This window comes from Falco peregrinus, chromosome 1, assembly GCF_023634155.1.
Source record: "Falco peregrinus isolate bFalPer1 chromosome 1, bFalPer1.pri, whole genome shotgun sequence".
NCBI classification, from domain to species: Eukaryota; Metazoa; Chordata; class Aves; order Falconiformes; family Falconidae; genus Falco; species Falco peregrinus.
This window is the reverse complement of record NC_073721.1, coordinates 100,480,907-100,497,759: the sequence shown is the minus strand read 5'-3', so window position 1 is coordinate 100,497,759 and position 16,853 is coordinate 100,480,907. Positions and strand designations below refer to the sequence as shown.

The 16,853-nt window shown below is 47.1% G+C and overlaps 2 protein-coding genes across 2 annotated transcripts in view; both read right to left on the bottom strand.

Moving 5' to 3' along the window:
* Positions 1-499: 499 nt before the first annotated feature.
* On the bottom strand, positions 500-6,417 carry AKAP5 (A-kinase anchoring protein 5). The gene is made up of 2 exons (XM_055793883.1): positions 6,305-6,417; positions 500-5,094 (listed from the first exon to the last, which is right to left on the bottom strand). The coding sequence occupies exon 2, from the start codon at positions 4,437-4,439 to the stop codon at positions 2,862-2,864; it is 1,578 nt and encodes a 525-aa protein (XP_055649858.1). The 5' UTR covers positions 4,440-5,094; positions 6,305-6,417; the 3' UTR covers positions 500-2,861.
* Positions 6,418-9,384: 2,967 nt separating this feature from the next.
* MTHFD1 (methylenetetrahydrofolate dehydrogenase, cyclohydrolase and formyltetrahydrofolate synthetase 1) overlaps positions 9,385-16,853 on the bottom strand; it is a 42,823-nt gene continuing 35,354 nt past the window's right edge. Inside the window, exons 25-28 of the mRNA XM_055802703.1 lie at positions 16,102-16,209; positions 14,744-14,896; positions 10,464-10,572; positions 9,385-10,298 (exon numbers count right to left, since the gene is read on the bottom strand). Of these exons, the coding sequence (XP_055658678.1) occupies positions 10,483-10,572; positions 14,744-14,896; positions 16,102-16,209 (351 nt within the window). The 3' untranslated portion in view covers positions 9,385-10,298; positions 10,464-10,482. The remainder of the gene's footprint in view (positions 10,299-10,463; positions 10,573-14,743; positions 14,897-16,101; positions 16,210-16,853) is intronic.

Genomic DNA, 16,853 nt, shown 5'->3' with positions numbered 1-16,853 from the left:
GACCCCATCAGCACCAAACCAGGCGCTTGGGAATAGCAGCCTGGAGCCTTGGGAGCAGAAAGGGTGACCCAGCAGCTTGCAGAGAAATCCAAACAACCTGCGCAGGATCAGCAAGAGCTCTGCCACCCCATGCACAGCATCGTACGGGACAGCTGACGGGGAATTTAACCCTTCGGAAGTAGGACAGCTTTTCTTACCCACTGGAGATTTGTGATCCTTCACAAATACTTCACAGCAGCCCCTGGGCAGCCAGGACTCTGCAGTGGAAATGACTGGTCATCCACCGAAAGGAAACCTTATAAAAAGAGCACAGGAGGAGCAAGCCTCCAAAGAATTCAGGTCCGCTACCAACTTTAAGATTTCTTTCTGCTCGCCGTATGGTTTCCTGAATAAGCTGGACACAACAGGGCACCGCTGTGAGTTTATCCTTTCACGTATAAAATTTCTCCTTAGTTGCCCACTCAATCACAAGGCAAGAAAACAACAGGTACATTCAACTTTAATGAAATAATCATCAGTTATATGTAGAGCTATAACAGAGGGAAAAAACAGCCACAGAAAGGATGCAAACACAACCCTGGATGCAGAGCAACAGTCGCAGGGGCCAGGCTGGACCAAAGCATTTCTGCCATTCTCCTCCTCTTCTGAAGATGTGTTTTGCCTAAAAGGCAATACTGAAATACATGAAACCTTCCCAAAACTGCTTAGTGGGCTGGCAGAGCAGGGCAGCCTGGCCCCACAGGGTCAGTTTGTATTTCTTTACTAGAGCCCAGACATCCTCATCCGCAGTTGACACCCGTGGGGCCGCACAGAGCCGCTGTGGCCCATTGCTCAGCGCTGACCTGCCGCCGTGCCCAGTGCAATCCCATAAGCAACCTCCAGCACCAGTATGGCTCTTCTCAGGGTGCTGCAGCAGCTCCAAAGGTACATAGAAAAGTCTTAAAAAGTCCCTTTCGAAGCTATGGCATAATACCTGGAAGGAGTAGTACGAAGTACAAAGCCATTAAAATAGTACACACGGAATTATTGGTATCTGAGAACTTATGGAACCAATTCACAAAAAACAGGACGATGCTTTTTTTTTAACATCCTCTGATTTTTCTTAAGTTTTACTTGCAGAGAAACCAGCGGTGGCACTCACTGCTCACAGTCCTCTTGTAAAAATGGAGATGCTTTATTGAAGTTTAAAACGTGGTTGCACACCAGGTACTGGGAAAGTTTACAGCCCTTGTATTTTAACAGGGATCCAAATCCTACACTGGGAAGGGAAATCTCGTGCACCGCCTATGGTCAGTGAGCAACCGCCGAGTGCGGCTGCTATTTCTGTACTGGCTGAGAAATACGTAGGAGAATTTTCTCAGAAGAACAGGCTGATTTGCCTGCAGCTGTACGTAAATCCCAGCTGCGCAGATGCAATCCCAAATTATTAAAAGGCTCCTTTCTCTCGGAGAGCTGGTAGGTAGAGGTGATGCTTGCACACACGCTATGCTGGCGCAACCCCCCTCGGAGCAGGGCAGTTTGTGGGTTTTGACAGCGACTGGCCCATCCAGGCATTTCCCAGCCATGTCCCCAGGCCCTCACATCCAGATTTTTTCCCTGAGGACTTCGGTAACATTGCTTTGGCATTTCCCAACGTGTTTCAGAGCAAGCTACATGGCGTGCCAGAGCCAGCCAGAGCCCGGCGGCAGCCAGCCGGCTGTAATGCACGTTTCCCATGGGATGCTCGGGCTCACTGAAGTCAGGCAGGCTTTGCAGCGCGGGGGGAGCTGTGCGGGACAGGCGCTGCCAGCACCCAGGGATGCCAGCAGCGGTCAGACCAAATCCAATCAATTCCAGGGCTGGCAGCGCATCGCAGCTACCCAAACTGTGTCAACACAGAGGCAATAGTTGACTGCTAACACGCATGCAGCTCACTGCTATTTATATCACATGCCATATATCAAAAATATGCTACAGCCGAGGACAGCTTCACCACGAGGACAGCTTCACCACGGAGGAAGGAGAACGAAGGACAGGGGCTGCCTGCAGCAGTGCGCTCCTGCCCAGCCTGCGCCGCTGATGCTGACGGGAATTTTGCCCATTGAGCTTAATGGTGCGAGAACAGCTCCCCTGCCCCCCGCCAGCGAAGCACTGTCATTTTCTTGGCATTCAGGCAGCCCAGGGTCAGCAAGGCGAGCAGCTGATGCTGTGCTTTAACGTGTCTGGAAATGCACAGGCTGCTTGTGACGGGGGAAGAGGCCGAATGACAAACACAGCTCACTGCAACCATCCACCTCCATGCAACGCAAGGGGTGACTATGGTTTCTGGCATCGGCACCTTGCAAGTACCTGTTTGCAATATTAAACACTGGCCTGAGCCTGTCTGGCATCGGTATCTTCGTGTTAACACTGCAGTCACTTCACCCTCCCTTGTCTCCAGTGAACCCCAGCCGCATCCGACGTGCCCCGAATCCAGCCCAGCAGCAGGTTGGGCGCTTGCTGCCTCTCGGGACCTTTCCCTAAATGCACAACACATATAGATCTACAGCATGAACAGCAGGGAAACTTAGCATGGATGACGGCAGAAATGTGGCCTTGACATAAGGATGCCAATAAATGAAAAAACACTCACTGCAACACCTTCATTTTTCTGCAGCTGCAACCACCGGCACTGCCCGGAGCTCCAGCCCCAGGGGACACGCTGTACATATGGGACTGCCCCATGTCCCACGATCCGTTTCACATAGACACACAACTGAACGGACATGCAGAATTAACTACACCTCAGCCCCGGGAGCCCTTGGAGCTCTCCACACACACCCCAGGCCAAGCGGAGCTTTAAATCACTCCCTGTACTCTTTATTTGGGGGGCATCGCTGCCATCACAGAAAACTGTTGTGTTTATTCTGTTCCAGGGCCATTTCGTTGACCAGCTGCTCTATGGATGACTGAATGGCCGCCTTCACCAGGGAAGACGCGGTTTCTATGAGGAGCAATTCATACTGCTCCCCAGTTCTGTGCCCCTGGTCACCCAGACCTTTCTCCTCTGCCTGGGGGTCGCCACCAGCCTCAGGGCCCTCTTTTTTACCAAAATCAAAGCTCCTGCTTGATTTTTTATTCCCTTTTTGCTTATTTCGGTGCAAAACTGGGGACGGTTCATAGGCCTGGTCGGAGTCGGTGTTGTCAGAGTCCTCAGCTTCGGTGACGGTGATGACAATGCTGACGCCGGCGCCCACATTTGCTTCTAATGTCACCTGATGGCTGGAGCAGCCCTGCAGACTCCCTGCATCATCTTTAAATGCTGACTGACTGAAATCCATCACAGTCTCTTCAGCTTTGCGCTCCTCAGGAAGAATTATGCTTTTTTCTGATCCATCCCCTTCGGGCAGCTCTTTGTGGATACTGGGGATTTCCTGCAGCTCGGTGGTTTCAGGGGTGCTGCTGGGTTGATCCTTGGGAACGGGTGGTTCGGGAGCAACCTGCCCGCCTTCTGCACATGCTGTGGTCTGGGGTCGGCTCTCCTCCTGCAGCTTTTCCTGGGCTGTTTCATTAACTGTCTCTGAATCAGTTATCTCTGACTGAGCGGTACACTCTGTATGCTCCTCTGCATCTGTATGCTCCTCTGCATCAGGTGCGGGCTCTGTCAGGGGCTGACTTTTTCCAACAGAGTCGGCACTTTCCTTTGCCGTATCCTGGTCCTCTGCATCAGGTGTGGGCTCTGTCAAGGGCTGACTTTTTCCAACAGAGTCAGCACTTTCCTCTGCTGTATCCCGGTCCTCCTCCTCTGCATCAAGTGTGGGCTCTGTCAAGGGCTCAGTTTTTCCAACAGAGTTGGCACTTTCCTTTGCTGTATCCTGGTCCTCCTCTGCAGAGATTGGGCTGAAGGATTCAGACTTGTCTGCTGGGGCCAAATCCTCCGGTTCTTCACTAGTTTTCTTTGAAATGCCCATCACTTCATTTGCTTGAACGCTGCCCTCCGACTCCTCCACTGCTTCAGAGGGGCTGGGTTTTTTCTTGCCTCTGGAGAACCGTACACAGGGCATCTTCACCCTCGAGCTTGCCCGTTTCTTTGGGAAGCCTTGCACACAGCCCTCCTCAGCATCCACCTCCAGCCGCACTTGGGAATCGGAGGGCACCTTCTTTCGCGATGAGGATTTCTGCTTCCTCTGAGGTCTTGCGAGGCTTTTGATGGCTGCCCAGGCTCCTTTCGAGGACCGCGACTGATGAGAAACTTTTGCCTCCCCTTGGTCAGCGCTGACACATTGGCTTTTCTCCTCTGAGGCTCCTTCACACACATCCTTCAAGGCCAGCCCCTTCTTACAGGACTTCTTCCGCTTCTTAAAACAGAGCATGGAGGGTTTTTCTGCCCGTTCCTCTGACGGGGAGCACGTTGCCCCTGTGCTGTGAGTCTCTGCCTCTCTTGGGTTCTCCATTTGAATTTCCTTAGCTGCCTTCACCATACTCACTCTTTTCCTTCATTTGCATTATAATACCAGTTTTCTTGATGAACGCATCAGACACAAGAACTGCAAAGATGCTCAAAGCGGATTTTTTTTACTCAAATTGTTTTCAAAATAACATCAGTTGCTTTTTCACGAGCGGATATGGTAGTGGAGAGAAGTTCTGCTGAAGCTACCGCATCTGCTTTGTAACTCCCACTTTGCCTTATTACTCACTTCATCACCTCTCCAAGGAATTTCGGGTAGACGTGACGTTGAACAGGCTTCTCCTTGGCTTTGCTGGCCAGAGTCACTCTCACCTCCAGGACCACCCACTTCAAGCTGTGCTCGGTCTAACAGCACGACTATTTAATTGCCAGTCTGACATTACTTTTCTTTTTCCCCCAAAGGATGACAAATCAAGGCAAGAGTTAACAATTTTTATTCACCCCAAGGACCTGGAAAGAACTTGCACTTTTTGAGCTATCTGCAATTCCACACTGCAGAGGGAGCTTGACGGGAGCACCAGTAAAACCAGCGGCAGCCAGTGGCTGTTTTCTGCCCCCCAGTGACAAGGTCAGATGCTGCTTTGTCTCGGCTTGGCTTTCTGCTTCAGTTCCCCTTGCAGGTTATATGAGGTTTGCTGCGAAGCATGGCCAATGCTTCCATCTTTTATCTGTAACACAACAAAAATGGTAAGACCTGTAGAGCAATTAAAAAAAAAAGTATTGATTCTTTTTTTAAAAAAATATTAAATTTTGAGAGGCGGACCAGGACTGGAAAAGCAGTTCTGCCCCTGGATGTGTTATAGCAGTTTTTTCCACTAATTAACATCAATATGCAAAGGGAAAATAGGGCCACCAAGATGTCAACCCAGCGATGTTCCACGACAGAAAATAATATTTCGCTGTTTTGTGTGGTAAAAGGGGACTGTTGGGTGTTTTTTTTTTAACTGCCCATATTATGGCAAATATGTATTATGCATGCACACGCATATATTTCCTTCTCCTACGGTTAGCTAAATCTTTCCCCCACCGCTCCATATGCACTCATAGTTCCAGCTAGGGAAATTACACCCTGAGACAGCAGATATTTTTATCTTTAATGCACCATATGACAATATGCAAAAACACAGAATACAAAAAGGAGGCTGGTGGAATACAAAAGCGAAATCACATGGCAAGAAGGGCGCTTATTTATACTACGTGCATGCCTTCCATGGCAACCTCAATTAACACCGCATGTCTTCACCAGATAGATGAGACTGTAAGATACATGTCACCCTTTACCGAAAGAAGAAAAAAATAAAATAAATAATAAAAAAAAAGCGCTGCCTGAAAACATCCTCAGAACGTTTTTGGATATAAAGACGCAAAAACGTGCTCCTGCAAACAGCCCAACTTCTGGGGGACCGGCTGAGGGACTCCAGGCAGTTCCTGGCACAGCCGTCCCTGCTCTGCCCTTCAGCAGTGAGACCATTAAAAGGGGGGCTCTGGCGGGGCGCGCTCCCCCGCCGGGCTGATTGCATTTCTTAATTTATTTTTAATTTTTTAAGGAGTAAACGAGCAAGGCTGGCTGAGGCGCGTGTGCGGGAGCGAAGCCCGCAGCTGCCCTACCCCGAGCGCAGCAGCCCGGAGTCCGGCGCCACCGCAGCCCGGGGCGTCCTGGGGGGCGACCTGGAGAGGGTCCTGGGGGGTCCTGGGGGCCGCCTGGCGCCGCCGCTCCCCACCCCGCCGCCCCCCCCTGCCCCGGGCAAGGGGGACCCCCGCAAGCCGAACCCCTCCGAGGCGATGGGGGGGCTCCTCGGGCGGCCACCGCGGCTGCAGGGGCCGAGCCGGGACCCCCCGCCTGCCGCCCCCCCCGCGCCGGCGCCCCCCCCTCCTCACCTGCGGCCCCGCTCCGCACCGCTCCGCACCGCTGCGCCGCCACCGCCTCCGCCGCAGCCGCGCCCCCCGGGCCGGCGGGGAGGGCGCTGCCGGCAGCCCCCCGCCCCCCGCCGAGGCGGCCCGCTGCCGCCGCCAGCCCCCGGCCCGCCCCCCGGCCCCGGTCCGCTTTACGGCCGCCTGCTCGCAGGCTGCGGAGGGGGGCCCGGGACCCCGGCCCAGCCCCGCCGGCGGGACGGCACCCCCTCCTTGCGGGGCAGCACCCCGCTGCCGGGCCGCCTCTCTCCCTGCCCGGGGGGTTGGCATCCCCCCCCCGCAGCGCAGCATCCCCCCTTGGCGGCCGGGACCCCCCGCACAGGGACCCTCCTTCCCCTCCCAGGTCGCGCACGGTAGCGGCAGACACGCAAACCGCGAAGGCCTTTCCGGGGTCCGGGGCCGGTGGGGGCCCGGGGCCGGTGGGGGCCCGGGGCCAGCGGGATGCGCCGAGAGCAGGCAGGGTCCCGCGGGAAGGGGCCACTGGCAGCTCCGGCCTTTGCCTGGCTGGGTAGGAAGGAAGGGGGGGGTCTCCCTTTCCACACCTGGAATTCGTTGTGGTTTGTTTTTGTGTCCCACCTGAAGCCCTTGCAGCTTTAAGCAAACGCTGCCTGGCTTGCTGCAGGAGCTACACCTTCTGAGGTGCTGGGCAAGGACAACTAACTTAAATTAGTTTAGGTTTAAACTAATCCTTGCCTTGCCCAAAACACCGGAGAAAGTGCCTCTTGGTTCTCTTCCATGCATGCCTTTTTTCATCAAAGCAGCTGAGATCAGACTTTAAAAAACCCCTGCATCTCCAACTGTCAGGACTGAGGGGCAGACCTCTGGAAAAAGGACTCCCAAGCGTAGCTCGAGGTGCCCGACTGTCCCCACTCACCCCCACCAGGAGCAACTGATGCCCACAAAGGTTTTAAGAACACAAACTGCTTCACAGCAGGCTGGCACAGAGGAAGCTGGGTAAAGCAGTACACTGAACCTGCCGGTGGTCTGAGTGTAGGCCAGCCTTAGAAAAATACAGGTGCTACCCCACCTTGGCTTCTTTGTAGAAAAAAAAAAAGGTACAGAGCAGGTTCACCGGCCTGAAACGTTAGCCAGTGGGGCAGAAACGTGGATCCAGCAAGAAGGAATTGCCTTCTCCAAAGCTCCCCTGTGAGATGCGTTTGCATCTTCATTTGGAAATGGCATCTCCCCCGAGGGTGGCCGGTGGGTCCTAATTACAACCCGCTTCTGCATGAAAGCCAGTCGGAGGCAGGAAAGCCAGCAGCAGGAGCCAGGTGGGCTATGCGCGCTGCCTTGGCCTTGGGGGTGTCGAGACAGAGGCAGGCTCGCCTCAATCACCTCGCATGGAATTCAATTATTCCTGCCGCTCCAGGGGAAGACGGCAGCACCGCAGGCTATGGTGCACGGGAAACAAACCGGGGCTGCAGCGAGCAGAGCATCTGGTCAGAGGGATAAGCTTGAAAGAAGATCCTGGCTAAGCTGTATGCTCTGGTCTTCTTTCTGGGACCAGCACCAAAGAGCTGGTGACATGCAGCAAGACAGACAAACAACACTTTCTCCTTTTTCTTTTGTCCCTATTGTTAGTCCACCAAAAAACACCCTTCAAAACTAAAAATCTTATTTCTTACAGGATGTGATGTAGGACTCTCATCACAGCACAGCTGGGGGAACGGATGCCCATAAAACCATCTAAGGATTCTGGGCCCACAAATAGCCCACAGAGAACAAATTTGTACATAATTAGTTTTTTCTCTAGGCAACAGGAAGAGAAGATAACCTTCCAATATTCAGTTAGAAGAAATTAAGTGTCCTTTGTGTCCCATTTGATTGCATGAGAACTAGCTTGCATACTTAATTGCAAAGGAGAGTTAAGAAAAAACAACCTATTTGTGCATCGGTCCTGCAAGACATACAGCAGGGACACTGGAGAGCTCACATCCCAGCAGGCTGAAAGCACAGGTTAGAAAACCATTCCCCACTAACCTCTAGAGAGGCTTGGGGCTATTTTTTGGCCTCCACACTTTGTTGCTATCAGTTCTGCCATGCATAGCAAATCCTTACAGAGTTTCATGCCTGAGCCACTCTTTGCCTCACTGCAGGAGCTGGACCAGCAACCTCTTGAACCATCTCTCTCAAGCACATGCCTATGATCTCATGCTAAACGAAAAGGAGGCTAATCTTAGCATAAATTTGCACTTATCCCATCTTTCGTAAGCATAAAATGAAGGTGGAACACAGAGCACGCAGAGGAAAGCAGTATAGCAGGAGAGATTAAATGCAGGAACTGACAGCAGATTTGGCAGCATCAGCTCTGGCAACTTGCTTGAAGGGAAGGCTTGACCGAGGTGCTGCAGGTGAAGAGGCACTCAGCCAGGTGTGGGGTCCAGGGCAGCATGTGGGGAACACCCCTTCTGACCCCCCAAAAGTGGCCTGGGTGCGCTCTGGCAAACCTAGCTGCCAAGAAATCCTCAGCTGAATACCATCAAAAAGAAAATTTTAGAAGGTTGTGGATATATCTCAAATGTTCTTATGATGATTTAAGCTGTTCCGTCTGCTTCTGTGACAACCAGGTAATTTCTATATAATTATTCTCCCCTCCTGAATAACTTGAGAGATACAGATCTCGCTCTCTCTCCATATATATATACACACACACACACAGAGTATCTGCATACTACAGATGTGCCCTTACATTGGTGCACACCTACATCCTGATGTTCCAGTTCTCACCAAAATTGGAGTATTTTTAGATTCAGTTCTGATGCAAGCACATAGGCTTTGCAAGTCTTAATTCAGATCTTTTACCGTCAACTGCAAGTATCTCAAATCCAGGGAATAATTCAGGTAGTTTGTTTCCTATAGATGACACACATCCTCTAGGAAAGGAAACAAGATTAAATGCACACACACAGTGGTGCATTGCAGGCAACTTATTACTGCAATAATCACTCCTACTTGTCAATACAAGGATTGCTGCTGTGTACAATTAATCACAGAAATAAGTTCTACTTCAGTAATCTCAGTGCGTACATTACAACCCAAAAAGCACCTGAAGTATTTACCAGTTTATTTGTATTAGTTAAAAATTTGGCAGCAACAACATTTTTACGTTACAAAATGATTTCTGGCCTGCTGACAAAACCTACTACAAGTGACTTGATCACTACTCAAGTTCTCTGTTCACCAAAAGGGTACCTTAGGAAACAAGGCTTGTCAACAGTGTAAGTGTACTTATTGTTGAGCATAAAATCGTTCAAAAGACACGTCTGGCAGAAGCCACAGACATGGGCCAGAGATCCAGTCCCTACAGATCTGATATCCAGAGGTTTGATTTCTATAGTCACAGCTGGGCTTTCTAGAAAGGAAATTTGATGTGGCTCAGGTGTCTGCAGGCATAATTCACAGCAGAAGCCAGGGTAAGCACTCCTGGCGAGAGATGCGAAGCAAGGGGAATTCCTCTTTGCTCCCTCTTTTAAATGACACTGGTGGAGTTTCAGAGCCCAGCTGTTTCTCCCACACTGTGAGAAATGGAATACAGAATTCAGTATGGCAAACAGGAATATCCAGTATACAAGATTTTCAAAGATGATATATGCTACAAAAACCCTATGGTTAAGACAGTTATGTCCCAAAATGGTTTCAGAGAGCTCCAGCTTTAGGGTTTTTAACTATTAAAATCATGTCACTGAATCAAAAGAGGTCACTAAACCCAAGCTTCGATACTCCAGCTACAACTATGATGCCAGATGTTTGTAGAGGAAGCGTGCTTTATGTGTCAAGTGCTGCTTGGGACGCAGCAGTTTAAAAATCATTACAGAGTAAGTGGTTGATGCTTTAGCATGCCTCCTTCCAGTCAGTTCTTGCACTATATTCTCAGTCATATCTTGTTTTTACTTAAAAAAAAAAAAAAAAAAAATCAGGGCATAGTTCCATTTGCATGACTCATCAGGTGTTCTTCTGGGAGCTAAAAAAATAAAAATATTTCATTACTATTTTGTAGTACTGCAGGCAACTTTTAGAATTATAATCAAATGCCATTTGGAAACATATGGCACGAGGTTGGCTTAACTCCATTATCTCAAGATGAGAAATAAAGCCCAAATATTGAAGCCTTCAAGGCAGCACCTACCTTTGGTTAACCACTCCTTTCAGAAGAGCCCCTTTACTTCTCCTGACGCTGTGTCCAAGTCTATATCATAGAAACAGGGTCTTGTAGGAAGTCCTGGCATAGTGCTCATCTGCACAACAACAGATAAAATGTTAAGATGGAAGCAGCGCAGTTTCATGCGGAAGATCTAATACTGATTCACTGCTGAAGACTACAATGGCAACAGCTCATGCAGCTGCTTGTACACATAGATACTAGTTGATGATGGTCACGTACCATTTTGAAGCACACCAGGAGAATCAGCAACTCCTGGCTCAGTAGACAGATCTGTGGGTTTTGGTTTTTGTATTTTTTTTTTTGTTTTTTTGGATGAGGCTTTAGTTTGGCTTCTGCCTCTGCCAGTGACTGAGCCCAAGATTTGGCAAACTACTTAGATATCCAGCTGACCAGTTAATTGTTAGAGGAGAGTTCATGGACCTTGCTGTGGTGAGACAACTACTTGTGACAGTTCCCTGGTTATTAAAATGAGGATATATGTTTTAATACAACTTTGCTGACTGTAAAGTTTCAGTTGATTAGAATTCTTTGAGTCTAGAAGTGTTAAATGCTTAGGAATAATTATTGTTGAGAAGAGAGTTTAAATTGGGTAGGTGGGTGGGTTTTGTGTTTGGTTTGGTTTTGGTTTTTTGGTTTTAACTGGGCTAAAGCTCAAATAGAGATGGAGAGGTCAGTTCTCCAGACTAGAACATTTCTGAAGCATCCAAGTCAGAAGGCAGTGGCAGAACTGAAGCTAGCAAAACAGCTGCCAGCACCATGCCTGCCTCAGCCCAGTCCTCTCCAGTTGTCCCACTGCTGAGTACCCAGTTTCAGAGCCATAGAACGCAAGGCCAGCAGGGACTACACTTGGCCCGATTCACTAATGCAGCTGACAGGATTTCCCCTTCCCTAACTCAGCATTTAGCCCAGCAGCACATGTAGGCTAAACGTGGATGTTCTACAAAGGTGGGCAACTTGTGGCTGCACTTGGTAGTTTGTGCCAGTGGTCACTGACCCCTTTAATAAAATAATTCAAGGTCTTGTTTTCCATCTGCATCATCTGGCCTCAGCTTTCACCACCAGTATTGTTATGCCTGTCTCCATTAGATTAAAGATCTCTTTGGCAACCTGGTATTTTCTCCTGGAGCAAGTATTTTGCACGCTAATCAAATTACCGCCCAGTCTTCCATTTGATTATAAGCTAAGCAGCAAGAAGGCAAAGTTGTATTGGCTAGGTGTCTTCTGCAGTTCTCAAAACTGTTCAGGGAGCTTTTGGAGTCCCATCCCATTTTCCTAAGCCGTTTACAAGCGCTAACGCCAGTCCCATATGTACTGTGCCACTGCAGGTCTTGCATGGCTTAAGCGGAGGTAAAAAACATTTCAAGTCTACTCTTTTTAATGAATTCTAGGACAGCACTAGCTTTTTGTCAAGAGCTGCTGCTTTCCCAGACAGAGAACGGAGGGCTACAGAGAAGACCCCTGTTCCTTGTCTTTGTGTTTAGGTGTATAAATATTTTGCCCTCAAGAGCCAAGGTATTAAGAGATTCAAAGTGCCTGGAGGGGTTTTCCCTGCTCTCACCATAGTCGCTGCCAGCCTCCAGTCATGCAGAGCAAAAAAATTCCAATTTATTTATGTACATATCCCTGAAGAATCATACAGCTTTGCAGATCTCCACCTACAGACTCGATTCAGAGGGCCACAGCAGGAGCTGAGACAGTAACATTCAGTAGAGCAGGAGATGCCACATTGCTGAAGATGGGCCTGACTTTACTATTTCTTGCACTTTCTATTTTGAAAGGAATGGTCAGTTTTCCTCCTTTCCTATCCATAGGGCAGCCCACAGTGGCTACTCTGCTACCTATTACTTATCTTAAAGGCAGTCTGCTTAAACCCTGAATTTCTAGGCAGTACAGGATAATTTCCATCCAGGCTACTAATTTTCTGTACAAGTGCCTACAATGCTTAATGCCCCAGTTATTTTCAGAGCTTAAGAAATGGAACTTTTCCTCCATTATCCTCCTCCCCTTCCATACCGCATGTGCTGAAAAAGAACAGGGTAATTCACGCTATTTACTTACATGAAAAAATAAGACCACATGGATCTCTCAATCCCCTTGCAAGTTTTCAAATAAAATCAGTAACAACCAAGCATGTATTATTTATTGCACTTGTGGAACTTCCACCAAAAAGAAAAAAAAAAAATAAAGTGCCATTTAGGGAAAAAAAAACCCACACCAAAACCAAGAGCTGAATAACTAACTTGTTTTCAATTCATCAGCAATTCCAGAAAAGAAACCCCACCAATCTGACTCCAACAATTAATTTCACTTTCACGTTAAATCTAGATAATCTTTGAAATTATAATTCCTTTAAAACCTCAAAGTATTTTGTACAACAGCTTCAACTTTGAGCCAGAAAGGGAAAACCCCAAAACTGAGAAGCTGAGAAAAAAAAAAAAGGTGATATATCTTTGTGATTAACTTCAGATAAAAAGAATACACATGCACTGCTGATTAATTTCACCTCAAATTTCTCATAAAAGCTTCTGCATAGAGCTATACATTTGCTGCATTTTCAGCTCTCAGTTCAATGGCTGCTGCCAAAAATTTATTCTGAGGCTAACACACCTCCTGCTGAATGGGTTTAAAATAGTGATCAGATTCAAAATGCCCTGGATTGTTTCTCTTCCCTGGCTTTGTAGGCACCACAGGAGACTGATCTTCATGTCCTTAACTGGAAGACTTACTGTTAATTCGGGCAGAATTAACACCATGAATTACTACATGTCCAAGAAAACATTAGGAACGTGGGAAGGGAGCAGAAAGGAAAGAGTCCAACTTCATAGAAACAGAAGACGTTGGAAGAAGAGCCAAGATGTTAGTTTTAATGTCTGAAAACATCTTTCTCTCTTGTGTAGCTCATCAATGCTGTGTACCCTTTCCTTCTCCAGAACTTGGAAAAAATATATATATATAAGAAGTAATTGTTTGGCTTAAATCTTGGCTTGCAAAAAAATGCCATTAATAACAGGAACAAGCATGCCATCTTTCATTTTATCCCAAAACACACATTACTCTTTATAAAAAGATGGATGACCCAGACATTAATCAGTATGCGGTTATTTTATTTATGTTGGCTAATCTGGAAACCCTTACCTACTTTTTGTTTGTTTGCCTGTTTAGTTTTGGGTTTTTTTAAGAATTAAAAGAAAAAGATATCCTCTATTTGGCTCCAGCCGGCATTTTGAAGAAGGGATTCAACACTTAAATCAGCAAGTTTCATCATTAAGCCATGCACCCTTAGTGCTTTTGAAAGCTTATTAAAATAAACATGTTGCCATAAAGACTTCATAAAAAGGTTCAGGCCCAAAAAATAAGACAGAGCTGCTTGCTCCAACTGCTCCATCCTCTATATTCTAACAAGTTACTTAACATTTGTCCAGAAGAGATAAGATTTCCAGTGGATGCTTTCATCCTAACATTCTTTCTCTGGATGCAAACCTGAACATTTTTTTTTCAGGTAGCTTCTCTTTCTGCCAGGCAATACATATTAACACTGTTCCAGGATCCTGTTTCCATTGTAGCTGCTCTCTCTCCTCTCAGCTAACATTATGCCAATCATGTCAAAGAACAGAAACTAAAAACTCAAGGGCACAGTGAAATGAATTGTCGGAACTTAGGCAAGCTGAACAGCAAACAGATGGTCAGCAAAACTCTTGAGAACCAAAAGGGAGGGGAGACCGACAGACGACTAACGGAACAGGTCAGCTTCTCTTTGGAGGTATATCATCAACAGTTGTTTTGTAAGCTGTGCAGGAGTTGTCTTGTTCTACCCTGACCTGCAGGTGTACACAGAATTCACCTGCAATACTGCAAAGTATTTTCATCAGGAATCCAAGTCACAACAGCGGTTAGGTGGGCCAAGGATTTCTCTCTTTCCCTCTACGAGGCTGCAGTTCCCAGAATTTGTTAGTTACAGAGCTCACCCTTTCCTCAAAATCCAGGAAGCCAGAGATGTGGGACCTGAGGAGTACGGGGGCTTGGTAAATATTCAAATGGTCGGATTGTCTATTGTAGCTACCCTCCTGCCTCTGGAAAAAACAGCTATTAAGGGTATCTAGTACAGCGGACCGTTAAAACATCAACTGTAAACGACAAGGACTCTCCTAATTTAAGACACTTAAAAGTAACTGTTTACTGGAATGCACGTTTTGTTTTTGTTTTTTTCCTCAGCCCACAGCTGAGGGTTTCACTCAATCACATACCGTTCCTACTAGTGGATACAGGAATCCAGCACCAACACTGGCCCGAATGTCTCGGATTGGCAGAATAAAACCTGTAGGTGCTCCTTTTTGTTCAGGGTCATGAGACAACGACAAGTGAGTTTTAGCCATGCAGATTGGCAGGTTTCCAAATCCCTGGGAAAAGCAATGAAAAGAGAGAAAGAGGAGAGAAATAAGTGAAAAAACAGTAACCCCTCCTTTTACGCAAAGGTAATTGCTCTGTTCTGCCATCCACTACAGACATCAGACATTTTATCAGAACGTTTTACTCCTCACCTTCATCCACAGCCTGCCAGATTCATTGATATTTCTTCATCTCCATTCCTCCTCTCTCAAACTCTCTCCCTGCCCCCCTGCTAAGTATTAAAGAACAAACCACCATGGCCCCCAGCACATCCAACTGAGGCAAAAATTAATAGTATGGAAGCGTTAGATATACAACCCTGACAGCTAACTTACTTTCTCAACTCTCTTCCCAAAACATTAAACAGCTCGGAACTAAAGTTCTTGTTCAGCTGAGGTCAGTTGATTAGAAATGTTTGATCAATATAATTGCAGGTTATGAGTAAGTGGCAGCTTCATGCCTACAGTATTTTGATAGACTTGTAAAGGAATATACAAGAAAAATGAAAGTGAGAAACAATACATGCCAGTAGTAAATGGACTGCAAAAGCAAAATTACTCAAGCACACTGTAAACAAAGAATGGCTAGTTCTCACACTTCAAAGCCGTTTACAGACCTTCATTAATACAGAAGCAGGTAAATTCACAAGAGTATCATGTTAGAGAAGAGTAAAAGCAACACAACAACCAGAAAGCATTGAATTCAACAACCAGATGCCAGGTGCAAAACTTACAAGCGTAGAAGTTTTTTCCACCAGAAGTATTTTAACACCTGTGGAACTCTTATCCTGACGCAACTGTGACTGCCAAAAGCCCACACGGGCTCAAAAACGGATCAGACAACTCAGTGGAGAAAGATACAAAAAAACCATCAGAGAATATTTAGCATCAGCATGACCACTTGTAGCTCCCTAATTCCCAAATCGTTGAAGGACTGGAGAGTGCAGCAGAGAAAGATCCCAGTCCTCCGGTCCTTCTCTCCCCACACACATCACAGATGTGATGGTGGGCCAGATGAGTCCTGCCTCCTCCACTAGAAGCCAAAGCCAGTTTCTTCCTCCCCATACCAGCTCCTCTTCCATAGCAGCATCTAATGAGTCTGGACAAGGACATGATTTGAGTGATGATTCCCTTCACGCATAGTTTGACCATCACTGTTCAATATGAACATTTTAACTGAAAAGCACCACTGGTATCAGGTGATGTGGAAAACTTACTTGCTTAGTGTACATGGCGACTTTCTCCTGTGCTTCTGGAAGCAGCTCAATGTCACTTGCCCCATAGATCTGCTTTGCAATAAGCCTGATCTTATCTATAACAGGGAGCTAGGAAAAATAATAATATTAATTAAAAAAAAGACAGGCAAGTCAGTGTGACCAAACCACAAAGAGCCATAACGTTACAGCAGCTTCACAATCCTCCACGTGTGTTGTATCTGTACATGGGCCCTGCACAAGACCCATTTCCATTTGCTGTAGAACAAAGCTATACAGTAATTTGAGGGTTTTCAAAACAGGCTTCATTTATCTTGTTGCTGTTGTTTCTCTTGGTAAGAGAGCAAAAGTAGTTTACCACAGTCAGAAACAAAATGATACAACAGTATTTCTTACAAGCTGTGCTTACAAGTTAACTACCCCCACTGCAGAAGAGGCACCTTTATTCTCTCTCAAGTCTAAGTCAAATAGTGGACAAAAATAATTTGAGGGAATAGCTCTGTGCCTCATTAGGTTCTTGAATAGGTGCTTGCTATTAAAGGAGGATGCAGGCCATACCCTGGGAACTAACAATGACTTCATCACCTCTAAGTCATCTGTCAAATTTGCTTAATGTACAAAGTCATTAGAAATACACATGCTCTCTCTTCACTCCCCCCCCCCGCAATCTGCAGTGTGACTCCATAACCCTTACTTGCAGAGAGAGAGAGAGAGAGAGAGAGAGAGAGAGAAAAAAAGTTTTAAATGGACAAACT

What these genes read in the sequence shown, in the direction of transcription:
- AKAP5 (XM_055793883.1), bottom strand. Translation starts at nt 4,439, where the DNA reads ATGGTGAAGGCAGCTAAGGAAATTCAAATGGAGAACCCAAGAGAGGCA.